The sequence below is a fragment of the Diabrotica virgifera genome, chromosome 6 (genome assembly GCF_917563875.1).
Source record: "Diabrotica virgifera virgifera chromosome 6, PGI_DIABVI_V3a".
NCBI classification, from domain to species: Eukaryota; Metazoa; Arthropoda; class Insecta; order Coleoptera; family Chrysomelidae; genus Diabrotica; species Diabrotica virgifera.
In genome coordinates, this window is record NC_065448.1 from 200549748 (window position 1) to 200571003 (window position 21256).

The window sequence follows — 21256 nt, forward strand, 5'->3', positions numbered from 1 at the left end:
GCCGGCAGGCATGGTCCTTGTTGCGGAAAATTGAAGGAGCTAACCAGCTGGAATCCAGAGAGTCTAAAATGTCTCCTAACAAGGTTGCCTCCCATATAGTATCTCTATCCAGAGCTCCACGAGATCGAACACATACTACCAACGTGAAAAGAGACTTAAAGGCATTAAAACAAATGAACAGAACGAACTCCGAATATTCAGCAAGAATACTTATTTCTGAAATCACACATGCGCTGAAAGAAATGAAATCAGGTAAAGCACCTGGCTTTGATGGTATCCATCCAGAGTTCTTGATACACAGTGGTGCATACACGAAACAGTGGCTTGCAATGTTCTTTAATGATATACTTCAGTCAGGTAACATTCCTTTCTCACTTAAGCGAACAAAGATAATTGCAATTCCGAAACCGGGCAAATCAAACGATAAGCCAGAAAACTACCGCCACATAGCTCTACTCAGCATGGTATATAAACTATTAGAAAAGCTTCTCCTCAACAGAATTAGTCACAGGATACTAGAAAATGTCCCCATTGAACAAGCTGGCTTCCGCCCTCATCGAAGCTGTACGGACCAAGTGCTGTCATTAACAACTTTTATAGAAGCTAGTTTTCAAAAGAAACAAAAGACAGCAACAGTATTTATAGATCTAACAGCAGCATATGATACTGTTTGGAGACAGGGATTAATATATAAACTGGCCCGCATTATCCCCTGCAGAAAGATAATTAACCTTATTGACAACATGCTGACCAACAGAGCCTTCCAAGTTATAATGGGAAAGGAGACGAGTAGACAGATGAAACTTAACAATGGTCTTCCACAGGGTTCTGTCCTTGCCCCTTTACTTTTCAGCCTCTATATTGCTGACATGCCTGAAACCGAATCTCGGAAGTTTGGATATGCTGACGACTGGACCCTTGCAACAAGCCACCAATCTTTAGAAACTACAGAAATCACTCTCACGAATGACTTATCCATCCTCAGCGAATACCTTAAGAAATGGAGACTACAGCCAAGTACTACACAAACTGAAGTATCAGCTTTTCATCTAAACAACAAGTTGGCAAACAGAGAATTGCGAGTGTATTTTAATAACAAGCTGTTAAAACACAATAAATACCCGAAATACCTTGGGGTTACTCTAGACAGAACGCTCACATTCAGAGAACACCTGACTAAAACAGCAGCAAAATTGAAAACACGCAACAATATAATACAGAAACTCTGCGGCACTACATGGGGGTCCACAGCATCAACATTAAGATCCTCTGCTCTTGGCCTGATATATCCGGTGGCAGAATACTGTGCTCCAGTCTGGCTAAATAGCAGGCATACCCACCTGGTCGACACCCAACTAAACCGTACTATGCGTATGATAACAGGCACAATTAAGCCCACCCCTACAATGTGGCTACCTACCCTTAGTAATATAGCACCACCCAACCTACGCCGCGAACATGCATTGGTTAAAAAATATAACAAAATAATGGACAGTCGCCAGCTTCTAGTCCACAACGACATCCCCGATATTCTTGGAAACCGTCTCCGATCCCCCCTCTACAATCTGCTCAAGCGCTGCAGCAATCCAACTTTGACTTAAATACCCGATGGAGAGAAGATTGGGAAAGTAGGACAGATCCGCATTACCATAGTCTACCGGACATCATAGGGAAACCTGGCGAATTTGAACGTCCCCGTAAGATTTGGGCAGCCCATAATCGAATTCGAACAAACTGTGGAAGATGCGCCGACTCCCTCCACAGATGGGGTAAACTCCCCTCGCCTTCTTGTGACTGCGGCGCTGCAAGACAGACGATCAGTCACATTGTTCAGGACTGCCCACGCAGAGCATACACAGGCGACCCTATAGACTTTGTAATGGCAACCGAAGGGTCAATCGAATATATAAAAAAATTGGACATCTGTTTGTGATGCATTGTATAATGCATAAATCTAAATATATTCTGTGATATACTTAAGCCATACGCTAAATAAATAAATTTTAACCTATTTCGTGTTATTTTCATTGTTATAACAAAAATGGCAGAAAATTGTTTTATTTAAGCTAAAATTTTAACTGAAGGTGAAATTATTACCGTTGAAAGTGGTATAAAAACATTAATCAATGCAAGTACTGAAAGAGCTGATGAATTTTTAGAATTTCTTAAAGAGCAGAAATCTGTGACCATACATGTGGAGTGTCGTAAAAGTTATACTCGAAAGTGTTCTATTGCTGCAGCTATTAAAAGACAACATGAAAAACAAGAAGCCAGTACATCGACTAAAAGTCCTCCTCTTACTAGAGCACGTGTAAGTGAACCAGCTTTTTGTTTTAAACAACAATGCTTAATGTTTATTTTGCGGCCAGGAATGTAATGAAGAGCGTGAAAAAAGCCGTTGTTAAAAAACCACGTTAAAAAAACGCGCTAAGTACACTACCTCAAAGGTGGTGTGGAAATGTGTGCGAATATTAGGACCACTTTTTGAATCGTTATATCTCAAAAACGGTGGCTCTCAGGAAAAAAAAATGTAATAAGACATTTTTTATAGATAATTATCTAATCTATATTTTTTGTTAGAACTAATTTTATGATAAAACTTACCGTTTCGCTGAAAATCGTTAAAAACTATATTTGTTGACCTTTGACCCCGCGTAAATTTTTTAGCTCGGGTTGGATTTATGAGGACCTTTTAGATTTCATTTATGATGTTATTTTGAACAATCCTGCCAATTTTCAACTTGATGGTAATTTTTGTAGCCTCGGATGTGTAAGTTGACCGGAGTAAGGGCGATGTTTTAGTATTATTCAAAACAACCTCTTCCTTTTGAAATTCTGGAAATTATCTAAAAGGTTTTTATTATTTACAACGTATAACACCAGATGTGGAAGTATTAATACATATGTATAAATTAAATATTTGTTAAAAAAATAGATTTTGCAAATTTTTTTTTAAATCTATGGTTCACTTCACCAAACTTTTAATTCATAGTCAAATTAAGTAATCGTGTGGGGAACGAAATAAATATGCCATTTTAATTGTATGTTTGTGTAATTTGTAAAATTCTTATTAGAGTTTTCAAAAACCATATAAAGAGTGAAATTTTTTTTAAGACTAAAACGAACTAATTTTTTAAGTCCGAGCCTGATTTTTTCTAGTTTGAATAAATCAGTTGATTGGATGGTAACTTATAAATTAAATTTTTGTTCAAAAAATATTAGATTTTGTAAAAAAAGTTAATTTTTTTAAATTTATGGTTCACTTTACCAAACTTTTAATTCATAGTCAAATTTGATTTTTTTTATAAAAAAATTAAGTAATCTTGTTGGGAAAAAAGTAAATATGTCATTTTAATTGCCTATTTGTCTAATTTGTAAAATTATTATAGAGTTTTGAAAAACCGTATACAGAGTTAAATTTTTTCTAAGACCACAACGAACTAATTTTTTAAAGCCGGACCTGATTTTTTTTCTAGTTTGAATAAATCAGTTGATTGGGTGGTAACAGTGTAACAATTTACCAAAATAAGAGACACATCGATCTTACCGTTCAAAAATTATGACGAATACAAATTTCTGTAAAAATTAACAACTCGCCTTGTATATTATTAAACAATGGGAGCAGACCCTTTTTATTGGTCATTTGTTATTCTCCATAGGGGCCTCCATACGAGGTAGGAGTATGTACAGTTCCTTATGACTCACCCTGTATAGTCACTGTTTACCAAGGTGAAATGCAGCGTGACACACAATGGGATCAACAGTGACGAATTTGACGTACTTACTGGAGTCAGACAGCGATGCGTGTTTTCTCCGTTTCTTTTTAACATAGCTATAGACTATGTTCTCTCCAAACTAGACTCCGACACAAGAGGGATAAAATGGACGTTAACCACACGCCTAAGCGATCTAGAATACGCCGACGATATCTGCCTCTTAGGACAGAGGTTCCAAGACGTGACTGACCAATTGGAAACACTTTGCACTGAAGCCAATAAAATAGATTTGAAAAATAATATGTATTAGTAAAAGCAAATCCATGAGAATAAATGCAAGGAACAACACGCTATTTACTATCGACAACATGCAGATTGAAAATGTGGAAAACTTTACGCACCTATCTTGGAAGTTTCATAACAGAAAATGGAGGTAAAGAAGACGATATTCATATGATGATAGGAAAAGCTCAACAAGCATTCAGCATGCTCATTGCTCAACCCTGTTTGGAGGTCTGGTGAATATACTACAAGGACAAAGATTCGAATATTCCAGTCAAATGTCGTGTATGTTCTACTCTATGGATGTAAAACCTGGAAAGTGACAAAAACGTGGTTAAGTCCTAACTTTTAACGGAAAATCGTCATGGAAAAACTACATGAAACAGTTCGAATCAGCTGCAAGAGCGAACGGATGGTCCAAGTGTCTTTGAAAACACTATGTTGAGTTTTTAATAACTGCTACTGATTCGTTGTCCATTAGTTTGAGTAGTTCTGCTTGTACATTATAGGGACCTGTTAGTTTTCGATCCTCTCCTAATATAGGTACTGATTTTTGATTAGAATTAAAATTTAATATTAATTTATTTTAAGCTAAAATATTTAAAAGTAGTTTTTCGTTCATTGTAAACTTCTACTTTTGTTTGTGTTGTGGGGGATATTTATTTTTAAAGACCGAGAGCTCACATGATTCATTACTACCTCTCTTTTCGTTTCCATCGGACAATAAAAATAAATAACATATAACATAACTACCAAAAAATTGATATACTCACCCAATAACATTACTGGCAGAAGTAAGCAAATACTTAGGAGTGATGAGGGTCGCGGCAAGGGAAGAAACATTGCTATTGCCGTCGTTCACCTGTATAGAGGCGGCCCAAGGAAATTCATGGCCTGTTAAATATTCACCGCCCACAAGACGTGCTTCTCTATTGGGAACACCGCATTCTGCAAAAACATAATAAAAAAGCAAAAATAGGAGAAGTGAGGAGAAACAATGATACACTTGAAAAATTTAAAATGTTGAAAAATTCATCATAGAAGTTGAACTATAAAAAACATTCGCGTAGGTTTTATATTTTTCTATTACAAGGGACAAACATTATGTTGTTGTTTATTTGGGTTTATATGATTACGGACACTAAATCCATTCGCCAATTTTACTATTTTTTATTTTATTAGTAATTTTTTCGTATCTTATCCTAAAACTAATACTAATATTAATCTCTAATAAACAATTCTACTTTCTACTAATAAATAATTATTTTTGTATTTATTTTTTTAAATAATTTTTTATATATTTTTTAATTTTTTTTTATTTTTTTTTCTAAATGATGTTCTCAGAGTTCCACAGCAAAAACTGCAACATTCTTATTTGGCCCTCTACTTAATTCGAAAGCTATTTACTATGGACTGTCCAAGTTCGTCATTCATTTTTATCTACATATTTTTTTATTATATATTTTTTTCTTTTATTTTTTTTTATATTTTTTTTTTATATATTTTTTTATATTTTTTTTCTTCTTTTTTTATTTTTTTTATTTATATTTTTTTCTTTTCTTTTTTCTTTTAAACATAACAATTTACAAGAAAAATTCTTACTGATATTCTAACACACATATTATAGTCGGAGAGACAAAAGCGGATTTTGCTCGTGATAAGTAATATGAACACACTATATGGAGATCTGTTGAATGAGTTGTGCACATGATTTTCCCCTACGGGCGGAAACCAGAGTGGGGGACGAGAGTAGTTATAAGGGGTCAAAGTCGCGTTTGTTTTATTTTTTTGTGACGCTAATGGTCGAGATAGTACACCAAAATTTGGGACTAAGTAGATCATGACGTAACTAAGCAAAATCTCCAGGGGTGGGGGGTGGAACGCTGCGTGTGGGACAAAGGGGTGGCGGGCAGGGGTGAATATAAAAATTATAAGAGGTTTTTTTTTGTGACGCTCATGATGAAGATAGTGCACCAAAATTTGGGAATAAGTAGATCATGACTTAACTAAGCAAAATCTCCAGAGGCGGAGCGCTAAGTCAGAGATAAAAGGGTGGCGGGCAGGGGTGAATCTAAAAATTATAATGGGTTTTTGTGACGCTCGTCCTTATAATTTTTATATTCACTCCAGCCCACCACCACTTTGTTCCCCACGCAGCGTTCCCATTTTTGTACACCATATTGATCACGAACGTCATAAAATCCTTATAATAGTTATGTTCACCCCTGATCACCACCCCTTTGTCTCCCATGCTGCGTTCCGTCCCTGGAGCTTTTGCTTAGTTGCCTGGTTGCAAAAAATAATAAAAACCGCGACTTTGACGCCCTATAACTACTCTCGTCCCCTACTCTGGTTTCCGCCCATGGAGATTTTGCTTAGTTACGTCATGATCTACTTATTGTCAAATTTTGGTGCACTATCTCTATCATAAGCGTCACAAAAAACCTCTTATAACCTCTAATAATTTTTATATTCACCCCTGCACGACACCCCTTTGCCCCCTACGCAGCGTTTCGCCCCTGGAGATTTTGCTTAGTTACGTGACGATCTACTTATTCCCAAATTTTGGTGCATTATCTTGATCATGAGCGTCACAAAAAAATAAAAACCGCGATTTTGGCCCCTTATAACTAACCTCGTCCCCCACTATGATTTCCGCCCGTAGGGGAAAGTTATGTACACAACTCATTTAACATATTCCCATATAGTTTGTCCATATTAGTTATCACGAGCAAAATCCGCTATCAACACTTGGACTATTACGAGCCACATATTGTTCGTCCGCTGTAACTTTTCGCATGCGTCACCATTCATTTTCAAACAAATTAAGTCAAAAGATAAAGGTGAAACGAACGTCGATGTGTATACATATATACTTTATACTATATACTACACACATCGGCGTACGTTTCACTTTATGTTTTGACTTAATTTGTTTGAAAATGAATCGTGACGCATGGGAAAAGTTATAGCCGACGAACTATATATTATACTACTACCGGTAATGATTTCCTTGTTTAACAAAATTATACTTTTACATGAAAAAATGACTTTTGTAGACCAATCGAGAACTGACTCTAGTACTTCTATATTGGAAGAAATCTGTTGTAACTACATAACAATAGAAACCAATTTCCCGAGGAAACCAACAGTCAACTTCTGGACTATGTTAAAGAAAAAATTCTTCCAAAATTTGTCCCCGAATATACCTGAATGACACTAGCAAGCGTTCGTCCCATTCAGCCAAAAATCAGGATCAGATGATTCCCGAAACCACGTCAAATAGGGAAAGCAAATAACTTATGAGTGTTAGCTTCAATTTAACTGTCTTCAAAATATATCTCCGGAAACGTAAGACTCATTTCCACTGAACACTTCCACTCACAAATTTTTTTCCTTTTTAACTATCTATTTAACTTTTTTTACCAATTCAGGGCTTCTCCCACTGATGCACTCACTTTTTCAAAAATTTATTCTAAAATCCCGACTTTCGCTGGTTTCTATCTTTCTATCTCTTTTTTTTTCTTATCTCCTACCTACCACAATTATTTCTTCTCCAGTTTCTTCCCGCCAGACCTTTTGCAGACAACGAAACCTGTCTTTGTAATCATAGCAGACCAAACAACCAAATTTCCATGTAAATCATAAAATTACTTATGCTAGTTGCTATTTAATACTAAACTAATAGACCTGGATCCCGCGTACCAAAAAAAGTTTATTAATAGCAAGCTGAAAATTTGTTAATAGTTTAACGGTGTCTAGTCGGACAAATTTTGATATACGGGAACACTGGAACAAGGAAAGTTTTAATTATGGAACATGATTTTAATTGTGAAACGTGTTATCCTGACAAGTTTATGATTGTGAAAACTAGCAGGTTGTTTTTAAGTTTACTCAATAGCAAACTTTAAATAATATATGAAAAAATGTTAGTCCGAAAAATATGTTGGGCATTTTAATAAGTGACAAGTAGAACATGTTAAATGACAGGAATTATGTTGATGGTAAATAGCAGTCTGATTTTTGCATGAGAGTTTAATGAAAGGGTAACAAATCAATTGGAAGTTCTGTCCGACAAAATACATGGGACGTTTTCGTAGTCTGACGTTCAAAACCTGTAACTTGTGCCACAATTAAAACCTCCCCTGTTCCAGTGTTCCCGTACATCAAAGTTTGTCCGACTAGACACCGTTAAGCTATGAACAAATTTTCAGCTTGCTATTAATAAACTTTTTTTGGTACGCGTGATCCAGGCCAATGTCTTCTACGAAATTATCGAAAAATGTATGTTCTTTTCTTTACAAACTTGATGTGAAGTAAATTTTAAACAAAATAAACTTTCAAGTACGGTTGATTCTACAGTATCATTCTCAGTCAGAGGAAAAAGTATATTGGGCATTTTATGTATTATTATTTAATTTAGTAAACACTTACTGCATACGCATGGATTAAATATTGCATCCCACACACGTGCACCAAATGCTGCATCGGTATGTAAGGTCTGAAAACAATAAAAGCTAAATAAAAGTAATCTTTTACATTTAGTAGTTTTGTTTACAACATAACAATGCTTAGAAATCGTTTATACATCAATTTTAATGTAGTTGTATACGCTCTGAGCTTCGCTGGTGTCGCTCCTAGCGGATTACTAATGCAACTTTCACCGGTAATTTTTAAATTTATTATTTAATTGTTATCGCTTAATATTTACAAAGCAAAAAAGTAATTAAATTGTAATCGGTTTTTTAAAGATTTTTCTAATCATTTTAACGTTCTATCAATAAAATATTAATTTCTTACTTCGGATACTTTCACAATTATCGTGTAGATGGCGATTAGATTAATTTATAATTACATATTACGAAATATTAAAAAAAACTTAAATTTAGTATTGAAAACGTAAGTATGTTTAAGGTAAAAATATACACCACAGCTTTGACCAACTAATATTATTTCCTATTAATGTTTTTAATTTCAATGTTTTAAATTAATCACTTTGATATTTATGTCAAATTTCCAGTAAAAGCTTACAGACTTATGACTACTGGCGCTCGCAAATTTTTAATTATCCCGTCTACCTACGAGCTCAGAGCGTATAACGCTCTGACCTTCGCTGGTGTCGCTCCTAGCGGATTACTAGTGCAACTTTCACCGGTAATTTTTAAATTTATTACTTAATTATTATCGCTTAATATTTACAACGCAACAATTATTTAAATTGTAATCGGTTTTTTAAAGATTTTGCTAATCATGTTAACGTTCTATTAATGAAATATTAATTTCTTACTTCGGATACTTTCACAATTATCGTGTAGATGGCGCTTAGATTAATTTATTACGATTTGAAAAAACTTCAATTCAGTATTTGAAAGGTAAGTATATTTAAGGTAAAAATATACACCACAGCTTTGACCACCTAATATTATTTCCTATTAATGTTTTCAATTTCAATGTTTTAAATTAATCACTTTGACATTTATGTCAAATTTCCAGTAAAATCTTACACACTTGTCACTACTGGCGCTCGCGGATTTTTAATTATCCCCTCTACCTACGAGCTCACAGCGTATAGCACGATTGGGCGGTTCAAGAGGGCAGAAGATATCCACAGATCAACAGAATGAGATGTTAGTAGATTATTTGAGGGAATCTCCCTTTGTCACAGCTCAAAAAGCTAGCGAAGAGACAGCGTTTCCGGGCAAAATTTGCACTGTACATAGAAGAATTAAAGCAAGTGGAGTGATAAATGGTGCAGCTGCAAGGAAACCTTTTTTGACTGAGGATCATAAGAGGGGACGAGTTGCATTTTGTAATGAATTTATAAACCATAAAGAGAACTTTTGATCGAGGGTTGAATTTTCTGATGAAAAAGTATTTCAGTCATATAGAAATGGTCGATTATATGGTGGTAAGAGTTTATAGGCCGAGAAGTCATAGGTATGATGAACAATCTACGCATCATTTAAGAAATAGTGGAGGGTTCTCGGTCAACGTATGGGGATAAATAAGTGCTGAAGGACCGGACGTTTGTTATCATATAGAAAAAAAATTAACAGGATTACATTACAAACATATTCTTCAGAACACAATGTTGCCATCGGTGATCCAGAGATTCTCCAACAACGACTTCATCTTCCAACATGACAATTGCCCTGTGCATATGAGTAGAATTGTTTGAGAATGGCTGGAAGAAATTCATGTTAATGTTCTTCATACTATTGTTTCTAATCCAAGAAACCTTGTGGAATAGAATTGAATGATGGGAAGCAATTGAGCATGCATGAGAAGAGCTTCTTGACTATAACATGAGGGGATTGGTGCTATCTATGAACAGAATTCTGCAAAGTTGTATTGACAATAATCGGGCTTCCACCAAATATTAATTATTGTTTATTATTTATCATTGTTTATCATTATTTAATAAAAAAATAGACAGATTTAAAATAAAATGGATATCTTAAAACCAGACTTCCTTATTTTCGATCTTAAGACCATAATCCATTTTGTTCAAAAAAACTTCTTTCTATACTTTCCATTTTGTTAAATTTTGTAGAATATAATTACAGTCGAACCCGCTTATTAGAATACCTCTTAAAGGAATATCCCGGTTTAAGGAATAGAAATTTGAGGTCCCGAAACATTTATAGTAGCAACCAATGATCGGTTGTTAGAATATCCCGGTTATAGGAATACTTATACTTGGCACAAAGGCTATTCCAATAAGCGGTTTGACTGTATATTATTTTAATTTTTTAATTTGAATCAACCTATTCTAGGTACACTATTTGTAACGTCACTTTGACGTAAAAGTTGCGTTTAAACGAGGTAAAAGTTTTAAAAACTAGTTCCTAGTGGTAGGGGAGCCCAAGCGGGGATTTTTGCAGTTACTCGAGCGCGTCAGATTATCATATGGGGAGAAACCTGGTACCCTGCAGATGTACCTCTACCATATATTGGCTCTTAACACAGGGGAGTTCGTTAAGGGGGGGCCCGAAATAAAAAATCTATCCTTAAAAAAACTCGAAATTGTTAGATTAAGATAAGGTAAATTAAGTACATGCAAAAGAGTGTATATTTTAAAAATCTGACGATTTGGGCGGGGCGTAAGGAAATGGGTGAGTCCCAAAGTTTCACAAGAAAAAAGCGAATATTTCGCGAAATGAATGACAGATCGAAAAACTAAAAATATGTGCTCAATATTTTTTAAAAATCTATCGAATGATACCAAACACGACTTCCCACGGAGAGGGGTGGGGGGTAAATTTAATATTTTAAATACGAATCCCGCGATATTTCGCGAAAGGAACATCAGATCGAAAAACTGTAAAATATACTTGTTCAATATTTTTTAAAAATCTATCGAATGGCACCAAACACGACCCCCCGCGGAGGTGGGGTGGGGGGTTACTTTAAAATCTTAAATAGGGGCCCTCATTTTTTATTGCTGATTTGGATTTCTTACGTAAAAATAAGTAACTTTTATTCGAAACAATTTTTCGAATTATGGATAAATGGCGTTATAATCGGAAAAAATGATTGTTGAAAATGGGAAATTAAATTAAAAAATGGCAAGCGCCCACTAAAATGGAAAACTTTACTTAACTTTTTTTGGTTTTAGGACCTATTCTTTACAACCCAATAGGTCACCAAAGCGCTCGAGTGACTGCACATTTAGCATACTTTGCTCCCCTACCATAGATACATAAGCTTGTAAACTATTCAATGACCGTAACTGTACATGTCTTAATTTAGATTTTATTTTTAGCAGCTTAAATCTTAGTAATGATGATAGGGATACTGCTCTGTTGCCCATAAGACCGCAGGGATTCAGGACCAGACAAAGAAAAACAACTTTGGGGAAGCATTACAGAGAACTAAAAAGACAACGATAAGACACGATAGAAAATTTTTAAATAAATAAAGTACAGAACATGGAATAGTACATTCAAACTAACGATCTAGAAAAAACTATAAATAGTTCAGAATTTTAATGATTTCTAAAACACCCCGAACCGTAACATTGAATAGAAAGCAAAAGAGACAAACAACAAGAGAACCAACAATAAGTTTGTATAATATTTCACTTTTAAGCTTCTGTAGGATCACCATAAAATAACTACCATGAACACGTAAGTGAAAGAGAATGAAGATGTAGGACCATAGAGCTTTTGTATACGAGTTGGACCTAAAATTAATTTTTCCAAAACAAAATAAATGACCAACCTTGTACTGGCGAAAAACATCTCAACACTAATGGCGTGCAAATTAAACAGGTTTATAGTTAGAAATATCTGGGCTACAAGATTAAAAATTAGGAAGAGATAATCAAACAACAGAGCTAAACAGGAGAATAGGACTGCCATGGGCGGCTTACGGAAATCTGAGAGAAATCTTTAGATCAGATATTCCCATGTGCCTGAAAAGGAAGGTCTTTGATCAATGTGTACTCCCAGTTCTAAGGTATGGAGCAGAAACATTAACCCTTACCAGAAGAGTAATCAAATAAAATACAAGTGGCACAGAGAGCGATGAAGAAGTCAATTCTGAATATAACCCTCATAGTCTGGGCAGATTATCGAAGAATAGGCCATTTTTGGGAAAAGTTATTTACCAGCTGGAATTTTATCTTATGATTGTATATATTAATAATATAAGTATGCAAAGTCTGCAGATAGTGTGCTACTTTTTTTATAAACAAAATGGAATCCGAACATCGTGTTTTCTTCAATTTTTGCTCTATAACTCCAAGGATTTTAACTTTACACCAAAAACACCCAAATAAAAATTCACCGTAATTAAATTCTGCATAGAGATGTGTTTTCCCGAATAACTTCGACGAAAATTTTCCCCGGAAAATGCGGGTTTTTCCAACAAAATCTTTAATTTTTAACTAAAATTTTAGATAAGTAATTGTTTATCAATAATTAAATAACTTGGTAATATAAAAGCTCTTTCGTATAGATTATAATTCCAAAAGCCGATGGAAATTGAATGGACAGTTTAACATCAATTGAATTGTTAATTAAACATTTACGGTTAATATAATAACCAAAATAATTGTGATACATAAGAATAACTATGTAGTCCAGAAAGCCACTGCGCCTTCGCTAGGAAAAGTATTCCATTCGGATTTTTTGCAAGACAAGTGGCATTCATAAGGTAGAAAAATCTAAAAAAAATTATAGTGAAATTTTTGCACCCCATAAAAATTTTATGGGGGTTTTGTTCCTTTAACCCCCCCCAAACTTTTGCGTAGGTTTCAACTAAATTATTATTGGGGTACCATTAGTTAAACACAATATTTTTAAAACTTTTTTGCCTCTTGAGTATTTTTTCGATTATTTCATTCATAGGAGATTCTGACCAATAGAATACTACAGAAATCTGAATTAAATCGATAATTTTTGATAATCTCCCGTCGTTAAGTATATTACGTCAGATCCCCTTCGTTGCTACGAAAAAATACATTCAGTGACATTAATGATAATTAATGTTTTAAAAATTATAAAAGTGATGACTTTCAATCGTCAAATATTTATAAAAACTGTGTGTTTAATGGTACTTACATAAATAAATTACAATAAAATTTTGGTTTTGAACAGTTTTATTCATGAAATAATCGCAACAAATTGCACTCGACCTCTGAAATTAATATAGAATTTTTGCTCCCGTGACACTTTGACATAATTTCACTCGCCTTCGGCTCGTGAAATTAAAACTGTCAAAGTGTCACTCGGGAAAAATTCAATAATTTCAGAGCTCTTGTGCAATTACTACTGATAATCTAGTTTTTATCGAGACGCGGCTTCTTTTTTAATAGGTTTACATAAAAATTGTATGGGAGTTTTGTTCCTTTAGACCCCCCAAATATTTGTATACATTCCAATTAAACTATTATTGTGGTACCATTAGTTAAACACAGTGTTTTTAAATTTTTTTGCCTCTTACTATTTTTCCGATAAGGCATCTTTTATCGAGATGTGGCTTCTTTTATAAATTGGTTCAAAACATACCTAAACATGTAAATTTTCGTGTTACTACCAGGTCTCTATTACAGTCATACGTAACCATATAAAAAATTTGGTGAATTTGAAAAATATTCAAAATATCTCAATAAAAACTGTCTTTACGAAAAAGTACTGAGAGGCAACAAAGTTTTAAAAATATTGTGTTTAACTAATGGTATCACAATATTAATTTAATTGGAACGTACGCAAAAGTTTGGGGGGTTTGAGGGAACAAAACCCCCATAAAAATTTTATGGCGTGCACAAATTTCACTATAATTTTTTTTAAGATTTTTCTGTCATAAGACTACCATATGTCTATTTTCAATAAAAAATCTCAAATAGTTTTCGATATATTGGAAAAAATCGATTTTCGTTTTGTAACTTTAACGAGCTGTAACTTTTTTTTGTGCACATTTGTACTAAAATAAGTTAGGTTCAATCGAACTATTTTTGGTCCCAGAATATGTGATACAATTTATGACCTGTATTTTTGTTACACCCTGTATTATGTATGTACTTACCAAAACACCAGACACAATCACAAAAATAAACAAATGTCTACTAATAATTTTTGCTCCCATCGTAACTCACGAGCGACTAAAAAATTATTTTTGCAAATTCAGTTTTATTTCCTCTTCTAATTTGCATCTTATCTTTCATGCAGGCCTAATCGTAGAATTTTTTGGTTTTCTCTATATTTGTATCGCTTCTTACATAAAATAATAACATTTATCTATTTATCTCAAGCATTAATATTCAAAATATTTACGAGAAAGCTTTTCTGTTATTTGTATGGGTATAATATCAGAGCCGTACCGAGAAGTAATATGAAGAAAAGCCATAATCTGCTATTTTGTGGCAACGTATCTTTTGAAATATTTCACACTTTATCAAACTATTATACAGTGCGTCCATAAAGTGACGCATACATTCATTATTTCGTAAACCGGTGTCTTTAAGGAAAAATCCTGCAACAGGTCGATTTTTATTTTTAAATTACGATTTTTTAGCATTATATACCATACTAGTGACGTCATCCATCTAGGCGTGATCGATGACTTTTTTAAATGAGAATAGAGGTCATGTAATAGCTCGTTTGAAAGGGTATTTTGTTTTATTTAAAAAAATAAACACTGATTTTTGCTTAAAAGAAATGTTAAAATTGCCAAGAGGTAGGTGGGTGGCATTTTAACATTGAATTTAAGTATGAAAAGCAATATTTATTTGTCAAATAAACATGTTTTTCCTGTTCTCTGGCAACAGTAAAAAAACGTATTTTGAATTAAATAAATTACATACATTCTTCTTTTTGTCTCAATTAATTTAATTAAATTTTTTTTAAACACCCTGTATAAACAATTATGCATGTTACTGTTTATATTAATGAATAGCGAATTGAATACCCTTTCAAATGAGCTATCACATGACCCCCATTCTCATTTAAAAAATCACCGAATGCGTCATCAAGCCCAGATGGATGACGTCACTAGTATGATATATATATGCCAAAAAATTGTAGGTTAAATATAAAAATCGACATGTTTCGGGATTTTTCGGTAAAGTCGCCGGTTTACATAATAATGGATTTATGCTTTACTTTATGGACGCACTGTAGTAATTCTTCTTCTTACGGTACATTTCTGCGCAGGCGTCCACCGTACATTGTCTTCTCAGGTGAGATGTTAGTGTGGATTCAATTATTCTGGTTTTAGCAGCATTGCTAAGCATTTCGTAGCTGGGTATTCATGCCCATTGGAAAATATTTCGCAGCTATGACATTTTTTTAGGTCCTAGATCTCTCTCTTACCCTCTATCTTCCCTTCGAGTAACAATTTCTGAAAAGTGTATCGTTCTCCTTCTAATATGTGTCTCAACTATGCAGCCTTCTTACTTATTACATAATCAAAAATGTTCATTATCCTGGAAGCCTGCTCTGCATGATATTTAAGCATTCGGCTCAGGCGCCTTCAGAGACTTTAAGTTTATTAATGGAGATGGTCTTTAACGTCTATGCTTCTATTCCATACAAAAAAACAGACCAAACCAGACCAAGTAACACTTTAATCTAGTAATTAAAAATGAACAAAGTGTTTTTCAATTCTTCAAATAAATATTTATTTCAGCTAGATGCATTCATTGAGAAAACTTTAAATGAGAAAGAATACAAATAAGAATAGAAGAAAAATAAATAGAATTGACATATACAAAGAGAAAGGTATTGTAACGGTTTGACACGTTACGAAATAATTTTTGAAACTTTTAATTATTTTTATAATTATTTTCCCTTAATCTCATTTAAATTCTCTAATTTTCTCGCAATCAACTATTTACGTGACGTCATACTTCGGTGTACGGAACGTACTCTACGCCACCTAGTGGCGAATATGACCTCGCGTTCTGAGAGTTTGACGTTTACCTTGTCGGAGAAGCACATTTCGCTCGTCACTTGACTCGTGAGTAGGAATCACGGTTCTTAGACATTACTACGGTTGCCTAAATCGACTAACCAATGAACATTAAGGGTGAGATTACGTCACGAGAGTTTACTGTCATTTGAATCGTAATATGATTTTTTAGAATCCTGAGAAAACCAAGTATTTTAGAAAAATTTAAACGCAGGATGCAAGATTACATTATTACCGAGGGCGGAGAGCCCCTTAGAATAAACAAGCAGATTCTATTGAATGAAATATTTGAAATTAAATATCACACGTCTCTTTTATTTTCAGCCCTGTAACTTATTAAAATAAACATTATAGAAGTTTTCAGGGACTTTCAGCCCTCAGTAATAATGTAGTCTTTCATTCTGAGTTTAAATTTTTCAAAAATATTTATTAGTTTTCTCAGGATTCGAAAAAAATGAATGCAATTAAAACACATTGAGAATTTTGACATGCGTCAAAATTTTGCATTAACTCAATGTAAAATTCTGAACTGTTGAATTCCAGCTTCCCTAATAATTATTGTACATCAAAAGACATTAGAAACTATTTGTAGAGGATTGAAATCTGTATTGGAAATAACTGTTAAAATTGGTCTACGTAATTAAACATATTCCAAAATTTTGTAAAAATGTAATATATTTTAGTTTTCAGCCCAAACTTAGGCCACACACAATGCAATAATGTTCACATTTTTGAACTGTCAATATTTTTATTTTATCATCTATTGTTTAAAAACAATACAGTTGATAAGATATCCTCAGTTGCGGAGAAAGGATTAATAATAAAGATTTTTCTATTCAGTCAATGGTGTGAGCACTGTCAGTTAAATAGTAACGTGTGGGTGTGGCCTTACTTTTACACGCATACCTATTGTGGCAAATGTATCATATTTTTCAAAATTTTGGAATGCATTTAAATCGTAGAACAATTTTAACTTTTTATTTTAATACAGATTTTAATTCTCTACAAGTATTCTCTCATGACTTTTGATGTAAAATAATTAGGGAAGCAGGAATTCAACAATTCAGAATTTTACATTGAGTTTCCTATGGCCCTTTTTACGATTCACCACCCGGTATAAGATAAAATGTGTACTATTTGTCTAATTATTTCATAATAACACAAATAATACACATATATACACAAAAACACACATTCAATGATCGAAAATCATTTAAAAATATGGGAATGTAAACTCTTGTGACTAAAAGTCAAAAATATAAGTCTCCCCACCACCGTCGGACAAGACAACCGTAATAAAGTCTAATAACCGTGAGTAGGAATAGTGTAGTACCAGTACCCAAAATGGCGGAGAATATCTCCAGAAATTAATTAAGTTTTGTCTAAAGTTCCCAGTTTGTCTTGAAAATAATATTATAGTACCCAGCTGTGTCTGGAACCAGGGAAAATGGCAGTCCACTAGGAGTTTATTCCCGGTAATTATTCACTTTTTATATAGTCAGGTTTTTATATGACTGCTTCTATTGCTTTTGTAAAATATTGGATTCTCATTGTTGGATTCAAATCAATTTCTATTTGGATTTTATATAGATTAATTTATGTTTATTTAAGATTCTGTCCAGGAAAATTCTATATTCTTTTTCTAATATTTTTTTTAACATAACCAAACTTATGAATTTCTAAATTAATGTTGGAAATAATCCAATTTGCACATTCAATAGGTATGTAGATAATATTCACTTAGAGAAAATTCTAATAGTTTTAATTTTTTGGTTATACATACTAAGGTCACTTATAATAAGTAACTATACCTAATTATTTTAAAGAAGTCATATCTATTCTGTATTTAAATTCCACACTGTGTCTTTACTTTGAAATTGTCACATAAATTCTTGTCAAGGTCAAGACTATTTAATAATGAGAGATTTTTTTTGTGGGATTAATGGCTTTTCTTTTTTACAATTACTATCTATACTAAAAACACTTCTCTAGTTTCTCTTTTTTCTCCCTTGACTTTTTCCTAGACTTTTACATTGAAACTAAGGCTGGGTAAATATTTGTTTTAGCCTTTTGGGGAAGTAATATAAAACGATCATGAGAAGTCATAGACCCTCGCCTACCTGAAAGGAACCTATTCCGGCTAGTCAGTCATTTGGGAAACAAACTATGGAGCGTTCCAGCTCCATTTTTGGTCGATGTTATCTGTGCTTGCAGGAAGCATGGTTTTGCACCATCCTAGTGCTCATTTTGTTGTTGTTGTTGTTGATTTCTGTATCAATGAGGAACTCATAATTTCAAATACATTGTTCAAACTTCCTAAACGTAGACTATATACATGGAAGTCACCAGCTGACAATAACAACAAAATAGAAATCAAATAGATTATATTATCGTCAACAGAAGATATATAAATTCTATAATATCATCTAAAACTTATCCAGGAGCGGACATATCTTCCGATCACAACCCGGTTGTTTTGTCTATGAGAGTGAAACTAAAGAAGGTAAAGAGCCCTAGCTCCAATAAAATCATGGATACAAGGCGGCTCAAACAAGACAAGACCTATGCGGAAACGAAATTTAAAATAAACGAGAACTTAAGGAAAGTCAAAGAAGATAGTGCGGAAACTCTGACTGTTGACCAAAAATGGGGAAAAATTCAACATGCCTTAGTATCAGTTGGAAAAGAAACACTCAAACCACTTGGAGAAAAAACAAAATCTTGGATGACAGTAGAAATTCTTGAACTTATGGAAGACCGAAGAAAACATAAAACAAAAGACCCGAATAAATACAAAGAAATTCAGAGAAACATCAGAAATAAAATTCGAGAGGCAAAAGAGAAGTGGCTCTCCGACAGATGCAAAGAAATAGAAGACCTGGATAAAAAGTATGACAGCTTTAATTTACACAAAAAAATCAAAGAAATGACAGGTTCTAGAAAAAGCACAAGAACGAATACCCTTAAAAATGATAAAGGGGATATTATTACTGACGTGAAGGAGAGATTGTGTCAATGGACCAATTACATCCAACAACTCTTTAATGATGAAAGAGGAGAACTGTCATTAGAAATCACAGAGGATACCGGACCACCAATATTAAGAGACGAAGTCATCTATACCATTAAAAACACGAAAGAGGGTAAAGCTACTGGACCAGATGATGTGCCCATCGAATTATTAAAACTTATTGATGACGATTGTATTGATGTAATGGTTGAACTCTTTAATCTAATATATCAGACTGCCACAATCCCCAAACAATGGCTGCAATCGACCTTTGTAGCAATTCCCAAAAAGTCAAGTGCATTAACCTGCTCGGATCACAGAACAATATCTTTAATGAGTCACACACTTAAAACATTTTTGAAAATAATACACAGTAGAATTGTTAAAACTCTCGAATATGAAATCAGTGACACACAATTTGGCTTTAGAAATGGTATGAGCACACGAGATGCTTTGTTCGGCTTGAATGTGCTGGCCCAGAGATGCATGGACATGAATCAGGATATGTACTTATGTTTTGTAGACTTTGAAAAGGCATTTGATAAAGTTCAACATAAAAAGCTTGTAGATATATTAAAAAGCAAAAATATTGACAGTCGTGACATGAAAATTATATCTAATATATATTGAAATCAAACTGCCAAGATAAGAGTTGACAACCAGGACACCCAAGATATCAAAATACAGAGAGGAGTCCGTCAGGGTTGCGTGCTGTCTCCACTACTTTTCAATGTCTACAGTGAAGCGGTATTTCAAGAAGCGCTCTCAAATTCAATAGAAGGTATATCTATCAATGGAGAAGTTTTGAACAACTTACGTTTTGCAGACGATACAGTAATAATAACAGATAACAACAATGATTTACAGAACGTAATGCAACGCCTTAATGAACGCTGTCATGAGTACGGACTGAAGATGAATTTAAAGAAAACTAAATGCATGATCATAACTAAATCGGCACACGTAAACATCCAATTAACTATTGAAGATACTGTGATTGAGAGTGTGGATAACTACAAATACTTAGGAACATGGATAACATCAAATGTAGACCAAACCAAAGAAATTAAGACACGTATTGAAATAGCACGTGCATCATTCATTAAACTTAAAAAGTTTCTTTGTTGTCGGGATATAAGGTTAGAATTACGCCTAAGGATGCTTCGATGTTACGTGTTCTCTACTCTTCTTTATGGCTTGGAAGCATGGACGTTGAAACAAGTCCATTTGAATAAGTTGGCCGCCTTTGAATTTTGGTGTTACAGAAGAATCCTACGAATATCATGGATTCAAAGAATGTCGAACGTGGAAGTAACTAGAAGGATAGGAAATCAACCGGAAATAATAGGTACTAACTATCAAAAGACGAAAACTTGAGTACTTGGGACATGTGATGAGAGGGCAAAAATACTCATTATTACAACTTATTATGCAAGGCAAAATCCGAGGAAAGCGAAATGTGGGAAGACGAAGAACATCCTGGCTTAAGAACTTACGGGAATGGTTCGAATGCAGTAGTGCAGAGATATTTAGAGCGGCAGTCAACAGGGTCCGCATTGCCATGATGATTTCCAACCTTCGATAGAAGATGGAACTTAAAGAAGAAGTGCTCAATTTCTAGCAACCTTATTAGAAGTCGTTTGGGTTTGTTTGGAAACATTTAAGTTTTGTGACTACTTTGTAATTTTTGTAACTATGAAGTTCATGTCACAGTCATTTGGTTGATGTACTACGTTATTAATTACTTTTTTAAGATTTAGCTTACTTTTTTTATATAACATTGAAATATTAGGGTGTTTAGTTCCCAAACTGTTGTATCGACGGTAAGTTCTTG

At 33.8% G+C, this 21256-nt stretch overlaps 1 protein-coding gene across 1 annotated transcript in view; it reads right to left on the reverse strand.

The window, feature by feature from the left end:
• Window positions 1-14588, reverse strand: part of LOC126886634 (clotting factor G beta subunit-like) — a 73755-nt gene extending 59167 nt beyond the window's left edge. The window contains exons 1-3 of the mRNA XM_050653625.1: window positions 14529-14588; window positions 8433-8499; window positions 4772-4946 (exon numbers count right to left, since the gene is read on the reverse strand). Coding sequence (XP_050509582.1) covers window positions 4772-4946; window positions 8433-8499; window positions 14529-14588 — 302 coding nt within the window. The remainder of the gene's footprint in view (window positions 1-4771; window positions 4947-8432; window positions 8500-14528) is intronic.
• Window positions 14589-21256: the final 6668 nt, after the last annotated feature.